The sequence below is a fragment of the Gopherus evgoodei genome, chromosome 1 (assembly GCF_007399415.2).
Source record: "Gopherus evgoodei ecotype Sinaloan lineage chromosome 1, rGopEvg1_v1.p, whole genome shotgun sequence".
Classification (NCBI taxonomy): Eukaryota; Metazoa; Chordata; order Testudines; family Testudinidae; genus Gopherus; species Gopherus evgoodei.
In genome coordinates this window covers 272,720,650-272,739,900 of record NC_044322.1, presented here as the reverse complement: position 1 = coordinate 272,739,900, position 19,251 = coordinate 272,720,650, and the positions used below count along the sequence as shown (strand labels likewise).

The following is a 19,251-nucleotide window of genomic DNA, read 5'->3' as shown; positions in this document are numbered from 1 at the left end:
TAACACACCAGGGATCAGAGGGTAAAGTGGGGCAGAAAGTTTAAATCTCTTTGAGAATTATCTTTACTGGGACCTGTGGAAGAAGGTCAGCTTCGTAAGGGATCTGGATGAGGAGGGACAATAACAAGGGGACTGTTCCAGGGGAAAGTGGAAGAAGGTATGAAAGCTAGAGCTGGAGATGGCTACAAGGGGAGCAGTGAAACAGGAGGCTTGGGCAGAACAAAAGGAGCCAGAGGGAGAGTAAGAAGAAATGCAGGCAGATGCCGAGCTGGGCAGGGCCTTGAAGGTGAGGTTGGGAATCAGGTATCTGCCCCAGGTGATGGGAAGCCAGAGGTCAAGTTCAAAGAGAAGAGTGGCATGGTCCGAGCAACAGGCGGAAAAAGACTATTTTAGCATCAGCATTTTGGATAGACTAGAGGAAAGAATCAACAAGGCCAGAGATGAAGATACTGTAATAAACAAGAGATTATCAATGTACAGACAAGTGCTTTTAGCAGAAGGGATGGAGGAGACCAGACGGATGGCAGAGAGGGTGTAATAGAAGAACCAGGAGGATTTATCAACAACCTGGGTGTAGGGCGAGAGAGAGGAGATAAACGTAACAATGAAATTGTAAGGCTGGGATGATCAACCGTGATAGAGAAGGGAAGGCTTGGAGAGGGAAGGATACGGACTTGAGTTTTGGCCAAAGAGTTTGGTTTGATGTCAGGAAGAGGTAGATTTAGGAATGATTCGCATAGAGATGGCAGTTGAAGTGATGAGAAAGAATAAGGTCACCAAGGAGGAAGTAAAGAAGGAGACAAAGACCTCTAGCCAAAGAACCTTTGAGGACATGACAAAGAGAGGGAGAGGAAGTGCAAAAGCTACACCAGAGACACTGAAGCAGCAAAGAGAAAGGATAGAAAGGCAAGAGAACACAGAATCACAAAAATCCAGAGAGGAGAGAATGTAGAGGAAGAGGGAGTTACTGGCCATATCAGATAGAACAGAGGTGGGCAAACTACAGCCTGGGGGCAGCCCTTCAGACATTTTAATCCGGCCCTCAAGCTCCCACCGGGGAGCAGGGTCCAGGGCTGGCCCTACTCTGGCACTCCAACTGGGGAGCAGGGTTGGGAGCTTGCCCTGCTCTGCATGTGCCATAGCACTGTGCGGCTCCCAAAAGCAGCAGCATGTCCCCTCTCGAGCTCTTACGTGTAGGGGCAGCCACAGGGCCCTGCACGCTGCCCCTGCCCCGAGTGCCGCCCCTGCAGCTCCCACTGGCCTGGAACCATGGACAATGGGAGCTGCAGGGGTGGCACCTGTGGAGGGGGCAGCGCACAGAGCTGCTTGGCTGACCCTCTGCATAGGAGCTGGAGGGGAACATGCTGCTGCTTCTGGGAACTCCCTGAAGGAAGTGCAGCCCGGAGCCTGTACCCCTGACCCCCTCCTGTGCCCCAACCCTCTGCCCCAGGCCTGATCCCCTTCCCACCCTCAGTTCCAGCCCAGAGCACCCTCCAGCATCCCCAACCCACCCCAGAGCCCGCACCCCCAGTCAGACCCCCCTTCCTACACCCCAACCCCCTGCCCACCCCAGAGCCCCTTGAACTCCTCATTTTTGGCCCTACCCCAGAGCCCACTCCACCAGCTGGAGCCCTCACCCCCCCCCGCACCCCAACCCCCAATTTCATGAGCATTCATGACCCGTCATACAATGTCCGTAGACAAATGTGGCCCTCAGGCCAAAGAGTTTGCCCACTCCTGAGATAGAACACAGGATAGGAAAATAAAACAGTTGTCCACAGACTTGGCCCACTGGAGACCATGGTGAGAGCAATCAAACATTGGCAGGTCACTGCAAAGCTAGTGGCAACAAGCCAAAGAAATGCTGTGGCAGCACTCTGAACTCCTGCTTACTCACACACCAAGTACAGCATAAGCAGCAGCTATGAAAGTTTCCTGTACACATTACCTAACCCAACCTCTGCCACTTGCATCAATCCTATTCTCAAGGACTAGTAGGAGGAGCTGGCAGGGCCGGGAGAGGAGTTCAGCCTCCATTCTATTACATCCTTAGCCTTCCTGCTTAGACACTCCACAAAGTGGGCCAATGGGGCAGGGACATGGGTTACAACAAGAACTGGACTAGGACTCCCGACCTATTTCACACATCACTGAAAAAGCTGACAACTGAGAATGACTTTCAGTCACTACTAGGGCTGCAGGATAGTTATGGTGATGACAATGTGACGGACACTGTGCCTTTTCAGACTGGAGTGAGGGGGCTTTCACAACACACAGCAGCATCCCCTGTCCCGGCACAGCAACCCTAATCCTGGTCAGGTCCTGGGCACAGGGGCTGCAGAGTCAGCTGGCCCCACGCTCACTCTGAAGCAGCACTCCGGTCCCACAGGGCTGGGTCTGGCTTCCTGCTCCAGGGTTTTGCAACCTGGGAAATAGAGTCACGGTGCTGCTCAAGCTTGGCCTGGCCGTTGCTCTGTCATGACTTATGATTCCTACCCATGACTTTACATGCCATTTCCCCTTAAACCTGTGATTTTTAGTAAATTTACCATGGCTGCTCTGTGATTTTTTATTAAAAAAAATGCCAAGACAAATCTGCACCCCTAGTCATTATTGACCAGAGGCCTGGTTGGAGCCAAGGACTTTGCGGGGAAAAAGGCCCATAACCCTTCTGTGATCCCCCAGACTCACCCAGCTCCCCTTGGAGCTCATTTCTGATTTCTCCCCTTTTTCACCACCCCAGCTTCCCCCACACCCATCTAACCTGCCACACCACACACGCCTCCCCTCCAGGCCTCCCCACTTTGATAACTCACCAGCCTAATCTACCCTTGCTGTAACCCTCGTACCTGAGCACTGATCCCCATATAAAACTCTGCTGAACCCTGCATACTGTCTCCTCTACCCCACCCTCTGTGCCTGAGAGGTGCTTTTACCTCTCTGTACTGCAGGCATAGCCAGCCCTTTCATTTGCCTTTCTGTGCTCTACATGCCTAATCATGCCCCTCCTATCCCACATGGTTAACCAGTCTCCTCTACTGCTGACCCTGATGACTTTCCTTTGCTGTTGAGCCCACCCACACCTTTTCATGTGCCTCCACCCCTGCTTTATATAACCCCACATACAAGAACAGTCCTGCTGTGTCCCAACATCCTGCAACACTACCCACTCCGTTACATATCTCAGACATGCCATCTCCTTCCACTATCTTTCACGGAACAAGGATCACCCTCATTTTACACTGCTCCACTCCATGAAGCTGACTACTCACTCCCCCATTCTCCCTCCATAATGGCTGTCACCTGCCTGCCTGACCACTCCCCTATTCCCACATTTGACTACACCCCCAACCCCTTCTGCCACCCCTCACTCTGCAAATCTGACCACTTCCCCATCTCCCGCTGCTATTGCTTACTCTGTGAGCTTGACTATTCCCCAATCCTCCCTGCCACGTCCCCTCCTATGCCTCACAAACTTCAAATCAGCTAATGTGGAACACCAGCAAGCCAAATGCGTGACAAACAAGCAATATGTGAAGCACCTGGATTTTGTGGCATGTCATACCATAACTGAGAGATAACTGATTTTAATTATAAAACCTGTTTTAAAGGATGTGTTCGCACCATCTTAATTAAATAAGTTGGTTTTCCATTTCTCTTTAAAAAAACAAAACTATGCTATACCACGTGCAACAACACAATACTTCCTCTGACAGCATCAGCAGCAAGGTTTAAATCCTGGGCCTTCACATCCCCTGCACAGACCTCTACCACTTAAGGCACAGAGGTTAACTCTTACCGTCTGTGTGGATTAACCACTAGAGGGGGCCTTTACACACATTTTGCCAAGGAGTTACAAACTATTTACTAGACACAGACTAGACAGCAAAGTACAGTACTGGCAACCACGCATCCTAAATTCTGTCCCTGGCCCCGGGAGGGAAATGTGGTCTAGTGGTTAGACAGAGCAACTCAAGCACATAGATTTGGCACATTCAGTCTGAAAGAGAGTATGACTCAGTAGAAAAGACTTGAGTCTTCCATATTAGAGATCTGTTTTTTATTTCCAATTCTGTCTGTGCAAAGTTTCTGTGAATTTATTTGAAAAATGGGAATTGAGAAGGCTAATACTTGACTGCTTTCCAGGGTTTGGTTACAATGCTTTGGTCAGTAATATGAGCTATAAATGCACAGAAACAGAAATGGCAATCAGTAGAGGTGAGATCAGAACTCATGGTCTTCTCACTCCCAGCTTTCAGTAGGCACTGAGTACTTAGATAAGGAGTCAATAACCTGCAGAACTGAACCAGATTTGGTGAAACAAAACAGATACCCTAATTCAGCTCAAATGCGGAAGATTCTGCATAATCCAGTATACCAAAGAGCTCTGCCCAATCCTGCACATTTGACTGTCTTCTGCTCTATGTGCTTGAACTCTTCCCCAGTCCTTCACCACCCTGGCCCATGCCTGATAACTCCCCATGTCCACCCTGTAAACCTGACCACCTCATCCCATACCCCACTCTCCATGTCTGACTAACCCCCATCTGCTCTAAAGTGCCCCATCCCATATGCCTAGCCACCTTCTCTCACCCTACCACCCCTCCATCCCCCTTCCCGCCATGCCCATTAGAAATGCTGCATGCCACCCGGGTCATCATTGCCACCTGAGTGCCCCCTCCCCCATATTTAAAAGCACACACAATAATGCTATTTAGACACCACTGGACAGGCAGCCAGTGCACCAAGCCACTCCCAGCTCAGGCCTTGCCCCACTTTATAGCAGGCTCCCACCTGCAGTGAGTGATGTTTCCCCCAGTCGGTGGGTCCATGCATCTCGCGGGGGGGGGGAGAACCCCAATGCAACAGGCACCCAAAGGGGCAGGGGGATTTTTTCCCAGACACGTCTTTGTATTGCAGGCGCTGCAGCCCTTCTCCCCGCTTCTCGGGGCGGTGTCACTCCCCTGCCCCCACTGAGGGCCCTAGCAGCAAAATAGCCTGGTTTGATCTCCCAGGAACAAAGTCATCTCCTCTCCCCTCCCCCACCAGCCATAGGCCGCCGATCCCCGGGCTCGCTTGGCAGAAGCAACGGGCGGCAGGAGCATCTCGGCCGGCGACATGCGCTAAGGCAGCGCCGCCTTCCTTTGGCAGCTACAAACGTCTCCCGTCTCGTCTTCCAAGCGTAGATCACCCCAAAGTCAGCTCTCCCTATTGCTGGGAGGTTTCTCCCATCGCCAATATCGCCCAGCTCCCCCACCCACTTAAAAACCAACCCCCAGAAAATGTCAACAACCAAACCACCTACTTCCAAGAGTTCGGGGAGACAACTTAACCCCCCTTTTTTTAACACCACCGTCCACCCAGAAACCGTAGAAAGGATCAAAGAATAAAAACAACCTTTCTTATTTGATGAACTTTCCAACCCCTGAGAAATGTACATCTGAAAAGCTATTTCACAAGCATTTATTTGCCGTTTCGTGGGGCTTAATATACCCACAAGAGGGAAAACTGCAGGCAAAACACAGAGGAGGATAAAGCTTTGAAATCTTAAAACCACACCAACATAAAACTAAATTACTATCCAGTGTTCACATCAACCCTAGGGACTTTTTTAGCTCGCTAGAAACTTTTAAACTTCAGTTGCATTTTTTACCCCTCAAAGGAGGCATTAGAATCTTTGACAATTATTTCCTGCAAGCCCCACATTTTTTGGTGGGAGGTGGCCTCGAAAATAAATCATTTTCTCTACTGCAAAACGTTTCCTCTATTTAATTACTATTAGGAATGGGGGAGGATTTTGCTAATGTAAACAATATTTAGCTTTTCTTTCTGTTTCTCGGACCTGTCCCTTTTATGTCTAAAGTTAGAGAAAAAAATCCAAAAAATATAATAAAGGACTCACCTCTGCTTGGGTTTTTCCCCCACTCACACTGTGTATAACTTTCCTTGATAAATGGTATTATATTACTAGAGATATTATTAGAGTATTATTACAATTAGTAATAATAATAGTAAATGCTATTTAATTACAGAAGGAAGCATTCTGCTTCCGGATCTGCTGCCCCTGCAGCTCCCTCCATGTGCCTCCTGGTCTCTTTACTTTCATTTCCAGGTCTCTCTCTTTCTCTCTCCCTCCCGCAGCAGTAACAGTTTCCCCGAGCTGCTTCTAGGTCCTAGTGGTAACCGGTTTCTCCTAAATAGACCCTTTCCTCATGGCGTTGGAAATCGGTTATTTGATTGTTACCAAGATAACTGTCTTGCTACCGCAAATAATCACAGTGTTTGTTACGGTTGATGTTATTTTGATCGCCTATTTCAATAGTTTTTACTGCTCTTTTTAGTAAATGCATGTACAATAACATAGGCCTGGAATCTTTGCATACACACTTGAGTAACTTTATGCAAATAAGGCATCACATTGAAGTCAGAAGTGAGAGTATGCCACCTAAAAGGACCATCACTATCTATCTGTGTGCACTGAGACTCTCATATGCATGAAGTTAAGCAACTGCAGGTGCCGAAATTGTTTGCAGGATGAGGGTCATGAAAATTAGAGATGGCAATTACCTAGTTCATCCCACACTGCTGTGGGATTGTTCTTTACACCAGTAGTTCTCAACCATGAGTCTGGGGGCCTCCAAGTAGGGCCAGCATTAGACTCACTGGGGTCCAGGGCAGAAAGCTGAAGCCTTGGTCCTTGAGCCCTGCCACCCGGGGCTAAAGCTGAAGCCTGAGCAATGTAGCTTTGTGGGGGCCCCTGTGTCTTAATCTAATATCACTTTTTTTTGTGGGGGCCCCTGTGGCAAGGGGCCACAGGCAATTGCACTGCTTTCTATCCCCTAATGCCAGCCCTGGCTTTTATATGCAGAAAAAACAGTCATTGTGGCACAGGTGGGTCATGGAGTTTTTACAGTGTGTTGGGGGATAAAGAAAAAGGTTTAGAACCTCTGCTTTACGCTACACTCTTAAACTCTTTATCTCAGTACAAAAGACACAAGCAACATATCCAATTTCAGATATTTTCAAACTTCTAATTGGCTTCTTGTGGAGACTGATTGTTGCTAGAAATATCAGCTGTGAAATAATTTTTGCTGATTTTTCAAATCCATACATGTTTCCTGTTTAGGCCCTGATCCCAAATAAAGCTCCATGCAGGCAGAATCCTGCATCCATGTGGAGCACCACTATCTTCACTTAACTCCATTTGGATCCAATTCCAGGACAGGGGCTTAATCTAATATCACTGTTGTTTTTTTTCCCCTGACAACAATATTGTTTAGTGGCAAATGTTTCTCTTCCGACCAATTCTGAAAAGACAAGACATAACAGGTGGGTAAGACAACAAGAGAGACAGGGTGGGGGTTAAAGAGGCAGAGTTAAGGGCCTAAACACTAAAAGACTGTGCACAGTTCTTAGCCAGTCAGGAGCAGTACTGCCAACTCACCACCTGCCTCTCGGGAGACTGACATTGAGTCTGAGACAGTGGCCACAAGCTTCCATCTGAACAATTGCCTAGCTAATCAACCTCTTACAATCTGTGTTGTGGATTGTCTATTCCCTTTCCAATCAGTTGTCACTTATTTAGGAGTCAAACTGGACCACACTCTATGATACCTGTTCCATCTAGAACACGTAAAAGATCTGCACTGTCTTGATTCAGAAGCTAGCAGGAACCTGCTGGGGAGCAGAAGCAAATGTTTTATCAACTTCAGTCCCTCTTGGTGCTGGTATTTGCTCCAGCAGAATATTGTGCAGCAGTTTGGGGCAGAAGTTGACATCTCATTGATTCGGAGATTAACACAGCCACCTATATCATTAGTGTCTGTCTTAACCACACATTAACATCTAATTTATACGTTGGCTCATATAGCTCCCCCAAAACTTTGCCAAAATGCCATCACCCTTAAAACTGCACAGAGGGACTATGTTGGATGAAAACAACCACAAGGCTGACAGTGGTCCCAATAGGCGCAAATAAGCAACACAGACGAAGATCTGCCCACTTCCAGAAGAAAACACCTACATCTGAAGTTCCTGCTGACTTGGCACAACTAACTTTGCAACATCCTTTTGCTGTGGCCATCAATACATCATGGCCAATGCTGCCTGCTAGTGCCAATCTTGGATGAACAACAGAATATCAAGGCCAACAACTATGTCCTCACACAGTGGCAGCAACTGTGGGATAGAGAGACAGGCATGTTGATAAATTTCAGAAGCCTCAACTTAAGCCACCTGTTTGCAACCAGGGATGCAGATCTTGGACTAGGCTTCACAGACTGCTGACTGGAACAGCCAGAGCATCTGCCAGAATGCAGACATTTGACTTAGTCCAATCTTCACAGTGTGACCGTAAGGCAGTGATGCAAATGGACACACGTGTGGTGGAGGAGTGCACAATTAGAAAATTGGAGGATGGACTGCCATACTTTGCTGCCCTTGATGATGCAGCAGTAAGATGGTTGAACAATCTAGATATTGGCTTGTGACCCATACAAAAGGAAAGGACCACCTGCCTAATAATTAATCTAGTTTAAACTCATCCTCCAGCTGCCCATGCACTAGGTTGGAATAAGAACTAAATTTTTCATACAGTAATGTTCAGTTTCAAGATGGAAAGCAGGGAAGGGTGACCTTGTGGGCTAATTGTCTCTCTGGAGGTGAAAATCCACACTGCAGGGTGTGAACAGAAGTCGCCATAGAAGGTGGAGGTGAGGAATGTGTTCACTGGGCAAAGCATTTATTTCTCCCCATTCAAAAGGCATCACACTCCCTGTAAGGGAATTGATCCCGTCTCCCACGTGACAGGCAGGGATACTCACCACTATAACAACAAGGAATAAGGTAAGGCCTTGTACTGCATGGAACTCCAAGAGACCAGTTATGGCCTGCTTACTCCACACCGCAGGCCCCACCAGACAACACCACCGCTTTCTCTCTTCTCCTTCCTAAGCAGGGCCGGTGCTTCCATTAGGCAACCCTAGGCAGTCGCCTAGGGCGCCAGAATACGGGGGGTGGCATTTTGTGCGTTCCCCATGGGGCACACGAGAGCTTCCGGTTCCACTCCTGTCACGCCGCCGAAGAAGGACCTTCTGCTGACGTGCCACGGAAAACAGAGGCAGGCAATTGAGCAGCTCAATGACTGCCGCTGTCACCTGTGACGTTTCAACGGAGGGCCCTTCAGCAGCACGATGGGAGTGGAACTGGAAGCTCCCGCAAGCCCCATGGGGAGCGCACAAAATGCCGTCCCCCAAATTCTGCCTAGGGTGCCAGAAACTCTGGCGCTGCTCCTGTTCCTAAGGGCTTTGGCTGCAGGCCCCAGTTGCCTCTCACTCTTGTCCGAAGAAGCTTTTGATATGCCCCATGCAGGTTCCAAGGCTGCTGAGGAGGCAGTATTTGCTACTCAGCTTCCTGATTCCATTAGTAATGTTCCTAGAGTCCAGATTGCTGGCAACTTCTGCGGCCTTTCTGGCTTGTGTACCCATAACTGGACGTTTCTAGGGTGGCAACCTGGTCACTGGGTCATATGTTTGCATCTTACTATACCATCTCTCATCAATCTAGAGTCTGAGTCAGATTTGGATGGGTGGTACTACAATCCCTGTTCAAGTAGACTCTAATCCCACCTCTCGTTCAAACTTCTTGTGAGTCACCTACAGTGGAATGGACATGTGCAATCACTTGAAGAAGAAAAACTGGTTACCTACCTTTCCATAACTGTTCTTCAAGATGTGTTGCACCTGTCCATTCTACAGACCGCCCTCCTTCCCCTCTCCATAGAAGTCTTTCCGGCAGGTAGGAACTGAGAGTGCGGGTCCTGCCTGGCCCCTGAGCTCCTGCCCCAGGAATTTTTGTAAGAGAACAGTAAAAGGACTCTGTTCATGCTGGGCTGATTGCACTTGGCTAAAAGGGATCATTCCTGATAACAGCCACTCATGGGGGGAGGTGCTTGCTGCACATCCACCTGAAAACCGCAGCCTCTCCTTTTAAATGGCAAACCCAACCGGCATTGCTTGCTATGGGAAAGGAGGGCGCTGCAGTTTGAAAACATTCCCACATGTTATGAAGGTGTTAGAAGCCAAACCCCCGTACCCTTTGGCTTACCATGGCTGCCTGGAAACCGAATTCTGTTTTCCAGCTGTGTGTGATGTGTCACCATACCAGCAGGCGCTCAATATAAAAGGAGAAATGCTACCTTGTACCTAAAGCACATACGTTGTCTGCTGTGAATTGCTTGATTCACTGTGAAAGAGTCTCCCTTTTGTTCTCAGAAATGTATCATCTTAAATTTTACTCTCCATTTTTATTCTCCTGCAGGTGCAAATGTTTCTATGCTCCCCCTATCATCTCCGTCCATGAGGTTATCGCAGATTACAAGGCAAAAAAAATCCACTCACAATGACATGTTTTCCGAGCTCATGCAGTCCTTCTGCACTGATAGGACCCAGCTGACTGCATGGAGGCATTCAGTGGCAGAGTCCAGAAAAGCATTAAGTGAGTGCGATGAAAAGAGATAGGATGCAATGCTGAGGCTAATGGGGGAGCAAACGGACATGCTCAGGCGCCTGGTGGAGCTGCAGGAAAGCCAACAAGAGCACAGACTGCCGCTGCATCCACTGTACAACCGCCTGCCCTCCTCCCCAAGTTCCATATCCTCCTCACTCAGACGCCCAAGAATGCGGGGGGCGGGAGCAAGGGAGGAGGCTCCAGCACCCAGCCACTCCACTCCAGAGGATGGCCCAAGCAACAGAAGGCTGTCATTCAAACAGTTTTGATTTGTAGTGTGGCTACAATAAGCAATGTAGCCTTGTTCTTCCCTCCTCCCCCACCCCACCCTACCCAGGCTACCTTATCAGTTATCTCTCTTTTTTTTTAATTAATAAAGAAAGAATGCATGGTTTCAAAACAAAAGTGACTTTATTTCCTTTGCCGATTGTGATTGAAGGGGGGAGGGTGGTTGGCTTACAGAGAATTAAAATCAACAAAGGGGGTGGGTTTGCATCAAGGAGAAACGCACACAATTGTCACATCGTAGCCTGGTCTGTCATGAAACTGGTTTTCAAAGCCTCTCTGATGTGCAGCGCGCCTACCTGTGCTCTTCTAATTGCCCTGGTGTCTGGCTGTTCAAAACTGGCAGTCAGGCAATTTACCTCAACCTCCCACCCTGCCATAAATGTCTCCCTCTTACTCTCACAGATATTATGGAGCACACAGCAAGCCGTAATAACAATGAGAATATTGGTTGCGCTGTCTAACCTAGTCAGCAAATAGCACCAGCGAGCTTTTAAATGTCAAAAGGTACATTGTACCACCACTCTGCATTTGCTCAGCCTATAGTTGAACTGCTCCTTATTACTGCCCAGGCTGCCTGTGTATGGCTTCATGAGCCATGGGAGCAAAGGATAGGCTAGGTCTCCAAGGATAACTATTGGCATTTCAACATCCCCAACGGTAATTTTCTGGTTTGGGAAGTAAGTCCCTTATGATTTAGTTGGGAATTGGTCCTGCTTTGAGCAGGGGGTTGGACTAGATGACCTCCTAAGATCTTTCCAACCCTGATATTCTATGATTCTATACCTCATCGACTAAAAGGTGACATTCTGCCTCATATATACCCACAAGGGCATGGCTGACAACATTAAGGAGGTTCAAGGAAAATGTAGTTCTCAGAAAGTCTGGAAGGTGCCATGAGATTCTAAAAAGGTCCAGAATATTATAGAATGTTAGTGAAAAATGAATTCACATATTGAATATGTGAGATAGATAAGATAATTGGCGATATACCAATCTCCTAGAACTGGAAGGGACCTTGAAAGGTCATTGAGTCCAGACCCCTGCCTTCACTAGCAGGACCAAGTACTGATTTTTGCCCCAGATCCCTAAGTGGCCCCCTCAAGGATTGAACTCACAACCCTGAGCTATCCTTCCCCCTAAACATTTACTTCAAACATTCTATTTTCCCTTTTGCTGCTAACAACAAAACAGCACCCCAAGCCCAGCACCCACTAAGCCCAGCACCCCACGTGTTGCCTGCCCCTAAATCTGGTCTTGAATATCAGCTTTCATTTAAAAAAACAGGTAAATTTCTAACCCTCGTGGATGCCGAGGAAAGCTTAAAAGCAAGATCCTAAAGACCCAAAATCCAGAAGGCAATTAAAAATGCAATATTTTTTATTTTTTAAAAAGTCTCATTATTTTAAAGCCGATCACATGACATTTTGGGATCTGACTCAAGATGTTTTAAAGCTTGGTGTTGGCAATACTGAACCAGGGCAAAACTTAGTCCAGAAATAGCTTTATATTTAGGCTTGGAAGGATTAGATTTTTGTCAATAAATGCTGGTAAACATTGATTTCATTGCATGCACAAAAAACGACGAAAAATATTTCCATCAATTGTAATAAATGTTTACAGCTAGGCAAAGTAAGAAAAATGCTGTTTGAAAACTTATTAAGAGTTTGATTTACGACTATTTACGTTGTATGGTTTGACGTGATGTTCACAATTTGTGTTTTAAGGGTTATAAAGCTTTATCTTTTTGAATCTGTCATTAAATGATTATCTGACCCCCCCCCAGTGTCTGACCCCCATAATTTCCCACAACTTTGAAAATTTAAATTGATAACATTTGGGAAAAATGCTTAAAATTCATAATTTTGCACAGCTGTGAACATATACACTGATAAAAATTGAAAAAATACTTCAAATAAATATTGATATGTCAAAATTACAAACAAATAAAAATTGAATTCTGTCAAGACTACTTAAGTTACTTGTTACATTCCTGAAAATTACAAATGTCCTTGTCATGCCCCAGGGCCAACCAACAGAACCACTCAACCCCTTAAAGTCTTCATATCCAACAGATGGATTAATTGTACAGATTGCTCCAGCTGTAATTTGAAATGAAATCCAGGTCAGCGTCAGCAGGCAGCAGCTGTGTCCCTATTGGACCAAGCCAAGAGGAGCTATGCTAAGCTTGTTCCACCAGGGAGTAGCTTGTTGTATAGCTTACATGTCCTACAGTTCATGCCTTTTGTTTTATTGTGCTCCAAAATTACATATTTTTTAATCTTAACATAGAATCTCAAACACTTGGTAGGATGCCCATCTTTCCCATTAGGTAAGTTTGAGAGCAAAATATAAGACAAGGGAGATCTATAAAGATATTATTATTTAAAAGACAATTTAGTGAAAATTCACAGAGTAGGAGGTCACTTACAGTAGGGTACCATATACTGGAGTTTTTCACCTGGGACACATTAATTCAGCTAGATAGTTGCCTAGTTTTACAAAAGACTACATAAAAAGCGCTAGTGAAGTCTGTTCAAACTAAAATTTCATACAGATAATGACTTGTTTATACTGCTCTATATACTATATACTGAAATGTAAGTACAATACTTTGATTCCAATAGATTTATTTTGTAATTATATGGTAAAAGTGAGAAAGTCAGCAATTTTTCAGCAATAGTGTGGCTGTAACACTTTTGTATGTTTATGTCTGATTTTGTAAGCAAGTAGTTTAAGTGAGGTGAAACTTGGCGGTATGCAAGACAAATCAGACTCCTGAAAGGGGTACAGAATGTCTGGAAAGGCTGAGACCCACGGATCTAACAAAACTGAGATGATCCTGGAAATATCAGGAGGGTTCGCAACTGTATATTCACTAGCAGTTGCATAAGTCATGTTTGCAATCCTCTTCATAATTCATATTATCTCATCTTCCACAAAAGCAGACTGAATCAGTTACCAATGCACATCCTTCCTCCAGATATCTGGAAAGGCTCTAAACCATTGTACTGATTCCTTTCTATATTAAGTACAAAGCACAGCTAATGGAAGCCACGCTTCTCTCTCTCTGCTTGGGGCGGCAAAAACACTAGAGCTGGCCCTGACAAGTTGACAGTGAATAACCTAGACTACTCAGATTTTCAGAAAAGTTAACTGTAAAAGGCATGTCACTGCCTGTGGGGATGATCTCTTGAGGGCCTCAACTTCTTGTGACTAACCCCATTACAAGGCATTATTTGTTTAAAGTTGGTAACAAGTCATTTTAAGATAAATAGGGTGTGCTGAATCCAAATACAGTTGTTAGCAAGCTGCACGTTGTGTATAAAGGCCTCTACAAAGAAAACAAAGTTGGATCTTAATGGGCTGTAGGACATAATAAAGGTAATCAAATAATATGCACAATTTTTTTATAAAGCTATTGGATTTCAATTTCTTATTTGCAAATATGGTAATATGTTATATAACCATGAAAGAGCACGTTTAGCTGGCTCTTATAACTTGAGCATAAGCAACTTGAAACAAACGTATACACATTGATTTATTGATTGATTTTCTATCAGAAATACAACATAATCTGAAAACAGATGATGGCATAGAAAGTACGCTTATTAAGTTTGCAGATGATACCAAACTGGGGCCTGGTCTACACTATGCGTTCAAACTTAATTTAGCAGGGAAGGTTTTGGGGAACAGAAAGTGTGCCAAACACTATATTATGGCTGGTGGCAGCGTTATCAGATCTAAGCTAGGAATTAAGCTTAGAAGGGTCCATGCAGGTCCCCACTTTTTGGACGCTAAAGTTCAAAGTGGGGGAAAAAAACCTTGACAAGAACTTTAAGTAATTCATTTAACTATAATAAACATATTTCCCACATCACTCAGAAGCAATGTAAAGGCTTTGGGGAGTGAAAGGTAACAGAGGAGCTGAGGGAGAGGGATGGAGCCTGGGAGTGAACCTAGAGGGTTGTTGGGTGTGGATGGGAGAAGTATGGAACTGTTTTTTTGTGGGGAGGGGATGCTAGGGAGCCTCCCCCATGCAGACCCTGACTGACCCCTAGCCTCTCCTATTCAGTCAGGTACATCTGCCCCCATTCCTGTGTCCCTGCAGCACCCTTCCCCACCCCATCACCATGTGGCCCTACAGCCCCCCTCCCATTCAGTCCTTGAGTCAGTGCTGTTACCCCACTAGCTTCTGTGCCCTCACCCCAGTATGTGACACCCCCCCCCCCAGCAGTCCCATGTGCCCTGCTCTGTTTGTCTTCCCACATCCTGTGCTTTCTAACCTGGCTCCATGGTCAGGGTGCTGTGATGAATGCAGCCAGCAGCTGGCTGTTACTGTTGCTCAGCTGCTGCTGTCTGTTCTAGTCCCACAGTGGCCTCTGGTGGGTAAAAGGCAGAACATTCTCAGACAATGTATTTTTTGTGCAAAAAAAAAAAAAAAAAAAGAAGAAGAAGAATTTCTGTGCCAGACAATTTTGTGTGCGCGCAGTGGCACAAAATTTCTCCAGGAGTACACAACTAAGTTCTGCAAGATGGACTCAATTCTGTCAATGGCCTCTCTGTATTTGACATCTTGTAGTTTCTTTCTAATGGCTGTTGCCTCCTTCATTCTATACAATTCTTGTTCACCTGTTTAATGCACACTTTCTTTACTTAATACTTCACAAATAATGTAGAGACTGTAGGAAACCAGTGTAGATCTATGGAGCCTTACTACTGGTTCCATGGTTTACCTACAGTCATAATCAATATGAGTGTCATAAAACACCACTTCATCTAACCACTGTTTGTAAAAAATGCCATCACCATCATTTCTATGTTAATTCTACTTTAATTACAAAGCATTATATACTATAAAACAAATACAAAGTGTGCAAGAAAATGAGAAAATTATTTCACATATTACAGGAAAAATAAGTTATGATTATTATAAGGTGCCACAGAACTCTTTGCTTTTACTTACAATAGTATATGAATAACCAAATACTGTAAGAAGTTGAATATTAGGGTGAAGTAAGTGTTTAAACCACTAAGCTTGACTTCTCATTTCTGTTCTTAATAGACTGACATAGAATTATGTCATGCTGTTATAGTCAGTCCCAGGATATTAGAGATAAGGTGAGTGAGGTAATATCTTTTATAGGACCTACTTCAGTTGCTGAGACAAGCTTCTGAGCTACACAGAGCTCTTCTTCAAGTCATCTTCGGCTTGAAAACTTGTCTCCCTCACCAACAGATGTTGGTCCATAAAAAATACTGCCTCACCCACTCATCTCGCTAATGAATTACATGAAAGCATTTGATTGCACTGATAAGTCCATGCGTGTGCCCTTTGCATACCAAACATTTCTGGTGAACTTTGGCAACTGTATGTGTTTGCAAGCTGCACGGTCTGAATGTCAAAGCTCAGGCTTGGCAACCAGCAGGTTCACACGGGGTTAGAAAAGTTGTTACCAACTTTGAACAAAAACTGCCTCCTGGCCCTGGGCCCCCACAGAGGCTGGTTCAGCCATTTCAGTCCATTCTCTAGTCTAGGGGCTGTAGTGTAGAACCCAGCAGCGCCCACTTGCTCCCCGGTTGCCAGGCCTCTAACCTCCAACTCTGCACTCATCCTGACCTACCTCCCATACCCCTATTAGCAGCTGGCGCTGCGCGAGGGATCCTGGGAACCACAGTCCACGCGCGCGGCTCCCCCATCAGAAGGGCTCGTTCTTCCTTTGTAGAACTCCAATTCCCGGTATGCCACGCGGCACAGCGAGCCACCGCCCGGTGCACCACGGGACTTGTAGTCTTCCCAAGAGCTTGGGGAACCCAGCCAGGGAGTCCAGGAGAACCACAGTTCCCAGTGTGCTCTGCGGGGAAGGGCCGGCGCCAGCGCCGCGGCGGCGGCCTGGCGAGCGAATCAGAACCGGGAAAACGAAACTGCCGGGTTTGAAATCCTCCACCTCCCCCCTGCGCCATCGTCCTCGGTGTGACGGGCCAGAGCCAGGCGCGTCCGACCCACACGCGGCGGCACCGCGCGCAGGTGAGCGGGCCTGGGGCCGCGCGGCTTGTTTACTGTAGGGTCGCCCGGAAGTTGACGGGGTCGGGGGGATGGGCGGGTCCTGACGCTTCTCCAGCCCGATCTCCGCGGGCCCCCGCCCTGCCGGGTTTCCCAGGTAAACAGCTGCTGGGGAAGGGGGTGGGTGGATGGGTGTGTCCCCCCCTCAACCCCTTGCTGCCCCGAGGCGGGGTGTGGCTGTGCCCCGTGCGGGTGGTCCTGCCCCCAGTTCCCCAGGCCATGTGCTCCGGGAGACGCGCCTCTGGCCCCGCATCCCTCCCGGTTGTTTCTCTCTCTCTTGCTGCGTTGCACAACTGGAGCTGCCCTGCTGTTGTGCCTGCCGCCTCCCCTGGGCTCCGCAAGCGGCCCGGGCGGACTGAGGCGGGTGAGTAATTCTGCGCTGCGTAGGCAGGGTTGTTGCATCACAGAGCAAGGAGGCGCCGGTCCCGCCTCTCCCTGTTACAGCCTCACCTGCTGTGCTGTGCTCTGGCCGCAGCGCCGGAGAGCCATTAACTACAGCGTGATGGAGAGCAGCGGAAGTAATGATCAGGGGGTTGGAGTGGCTGACACAGGCAGATGGACAAACCGCTAGCCGTGTTGTTGTAGCCCTGTCGGTCCCAGGATATTAGAGAGACAAGGGTGTGTGTGTGAGGTAATGTCAATTATCAGATCAACTTCTGTTAGTGCTGCTATGTCTGAACTACAAATTACTTTAGTATCACTTGCGTCACTCTGGGGGGTGAATAATCTGAGCGACATTAATTATATCAGCCTAAGTGCCAGTGCGGAATGCAGTATGTTGGTGGGAGAGCTTCTCTCAGTGACATAAGCTACGGCCTCTCAGGGAGGCAGGACCCATCCACTTAGAGTATCTTCACCAGAAGTGCTACATCAGCTGTACCACTGTAGTGTAGACATAGCCTGAGAGAGACAAGCTTCTGAGATCACTTAACTCAGTTTTGACTAGTTGGTGGCCTAAGAATCCACAAAAACATGGTGTGCAATTGCCAAGTGTGTGTGTGTGGGGGGGAAATTAATATAATCTAAAGCATTTCCAATCAGGATCAGAAGAATGAACCAACCAAAGGGAAATCTTGGACTGTCTGCAAAATTTACCAGGTGTGTCAGGCTGTGGAATAGTTTTTCAGGGAAAGAGGTGGAAAACCCCTTTGCTTGTTACAATTACAACTAGATTGGGTAAAATACTAGTAAAGAATAAAGCACACTGTAGTTGCTCTTGTGTCCTGCACCCATGTTACCTCTGTGGTAGCCATTCAGTAACCAAATCTGATTCTAGTACTGTGCTGCCATGTGAGTACCAGCCAGGATTTAAGTGAAAAGGAAAAACAGTTGTGTTTGATTCTGGCCCAGCTTTCAGAGAAGGGGAAACTCGCAGGGCTGGATCATGGCTTGTGTTTAAAGGCCATGATTTTGGGGAGAAGAATGCTGTTTTGCAGTTCTAACAGTATTGCAAACAGAGTAATGTTTTATGGGATGTTGTCAGGTAGTTCAGGTGCCCAATTCAGTTGTGTTGATTAACAGTAATCACTAGATTAAAATCTAAACCTTTCCCTGCAACACACTTTCAGATTCTGAAACTGACCAATCTAGTCTCACTGTCATGATTGTTACTGTTTGGTTTTTTTTTTTAATAGCTCAATCAACTAGTTTTCTAAAAAAATCAGTGTTGATAACCTGAGATGCTATTTGTAAACCAGATTACACCTGTTTCTTCACGTCCAAGTTCTTTTGTTTATCTTGACAGTGTACTGCCTTTAAATCAACAGTTCTTGGAAGTTGGCGAAGTGGAGAGAATGGCATCCGAGGACATTACTAAACTAGCGGAGTCACTTGCCAAAGCCCAAGTGGGTGGAGGGCAGCTGAGTTTCAAAGGCAAGAGCCTAAAACTCAACACCGCCGAAGATGGTAAGAGAAAATGCTTGTGCTGGGGCAGTGTTCTCCTTGGGTACATGTTAGTGCTATCCCAGAGCTGTGTGTCATGAACCTCCTCCTAACTAAAGGTGTCTGGACACAGCTAACTCCAATATGTGAGAATCTATGCAATGTGGCAGGGGGATACAAGGGTCAGCCATCTGAGAAATGGGGACTTCTGATAGAGAAGCAACCCCCACCACCACCACACTATCCCAGCTTCACTGCTACACCTGGAGAAACTGGTTTTGACTCTCCCTGACTTATAAACATTGATTTTGTTTTGGGAGTGTCTCTTGTCCTTTTAATATGCACACTGATGCTTTAAATTGCTAGAGGCAAGGGACTTTCCTCCTACACTAAACGCTTCAGAAAGCCTAGTAAAACTCAGAATGATTGAAATGCCAAGGGATGCTAGCAAGGTTTTACAAGTCCCATGCAGGGGATTGGTTAGTCTCTCCTGCCTGCCTCTACAATCCCCCTTG

General features: G+C 46.6%; 2 protein-coding genes across 13 annotated transcripts in view; one reads left to right on the top strand and one right to left on the bottom strand.

The window, feature by feature from the left end:
* The window catches only part of ZC3H7B (zinc finger CCCH-type containing 7B), a 55,921-nt gene extending 49,805 nt beyond the window's left edge, over positions 1–6,116 (bottom strand). For 5 of the 6 annotated variants that reach the window (XM_030547213.1, XM_030547239.1, XM_030547229.1 and 2 more), the window contains exon 1: positions 5,903–6,116. The gene's annotated coding sequence lies outside the window, so the exon portion shown is untranslated. Of the gene's footprint in view, positions 1–4,794; positions 4,899–5,902 lie in introns of those variants that run through there. The other variant, XM_030547221.1, reaches the window with a different exon arrangement.
* A 10,533-nt stretch (positions 6,117–16,649) lies between these two features.
* RANGAP1 (Ran GTPase activating protein 1) overlaps positions 16,650–19,251 on the top strand; it is a 28,115-nt gene continuing 25,513 nt past the window's right edge. Inside the window, exons 1-2 of one of the 7 annotated variants that reach the window (XM_030547171.1) lie at positions 16,650–16,819; positions 18,622–18,760. In XM_030547171.1, the coding sequence (XP_030403031.1) occupies positions 18,649–18,760 (112 nt within the window). In that variant the 5' untranslated portion in view covers positions 16,650–16,819; positions 18,622–18,648. Of the gene's footprint in view, positions 16,820–16,855; positions 16,953–17,008; positions 17,220–17,932; positions 17,954–18,599; positions 18,761–19,251 lie in introns of those variants that run through there. The other 6 variants (XM_030547164.1, XM_030547191.1, XM_030547179.1 and 3 more) reach the window with 6 other exon arrangements.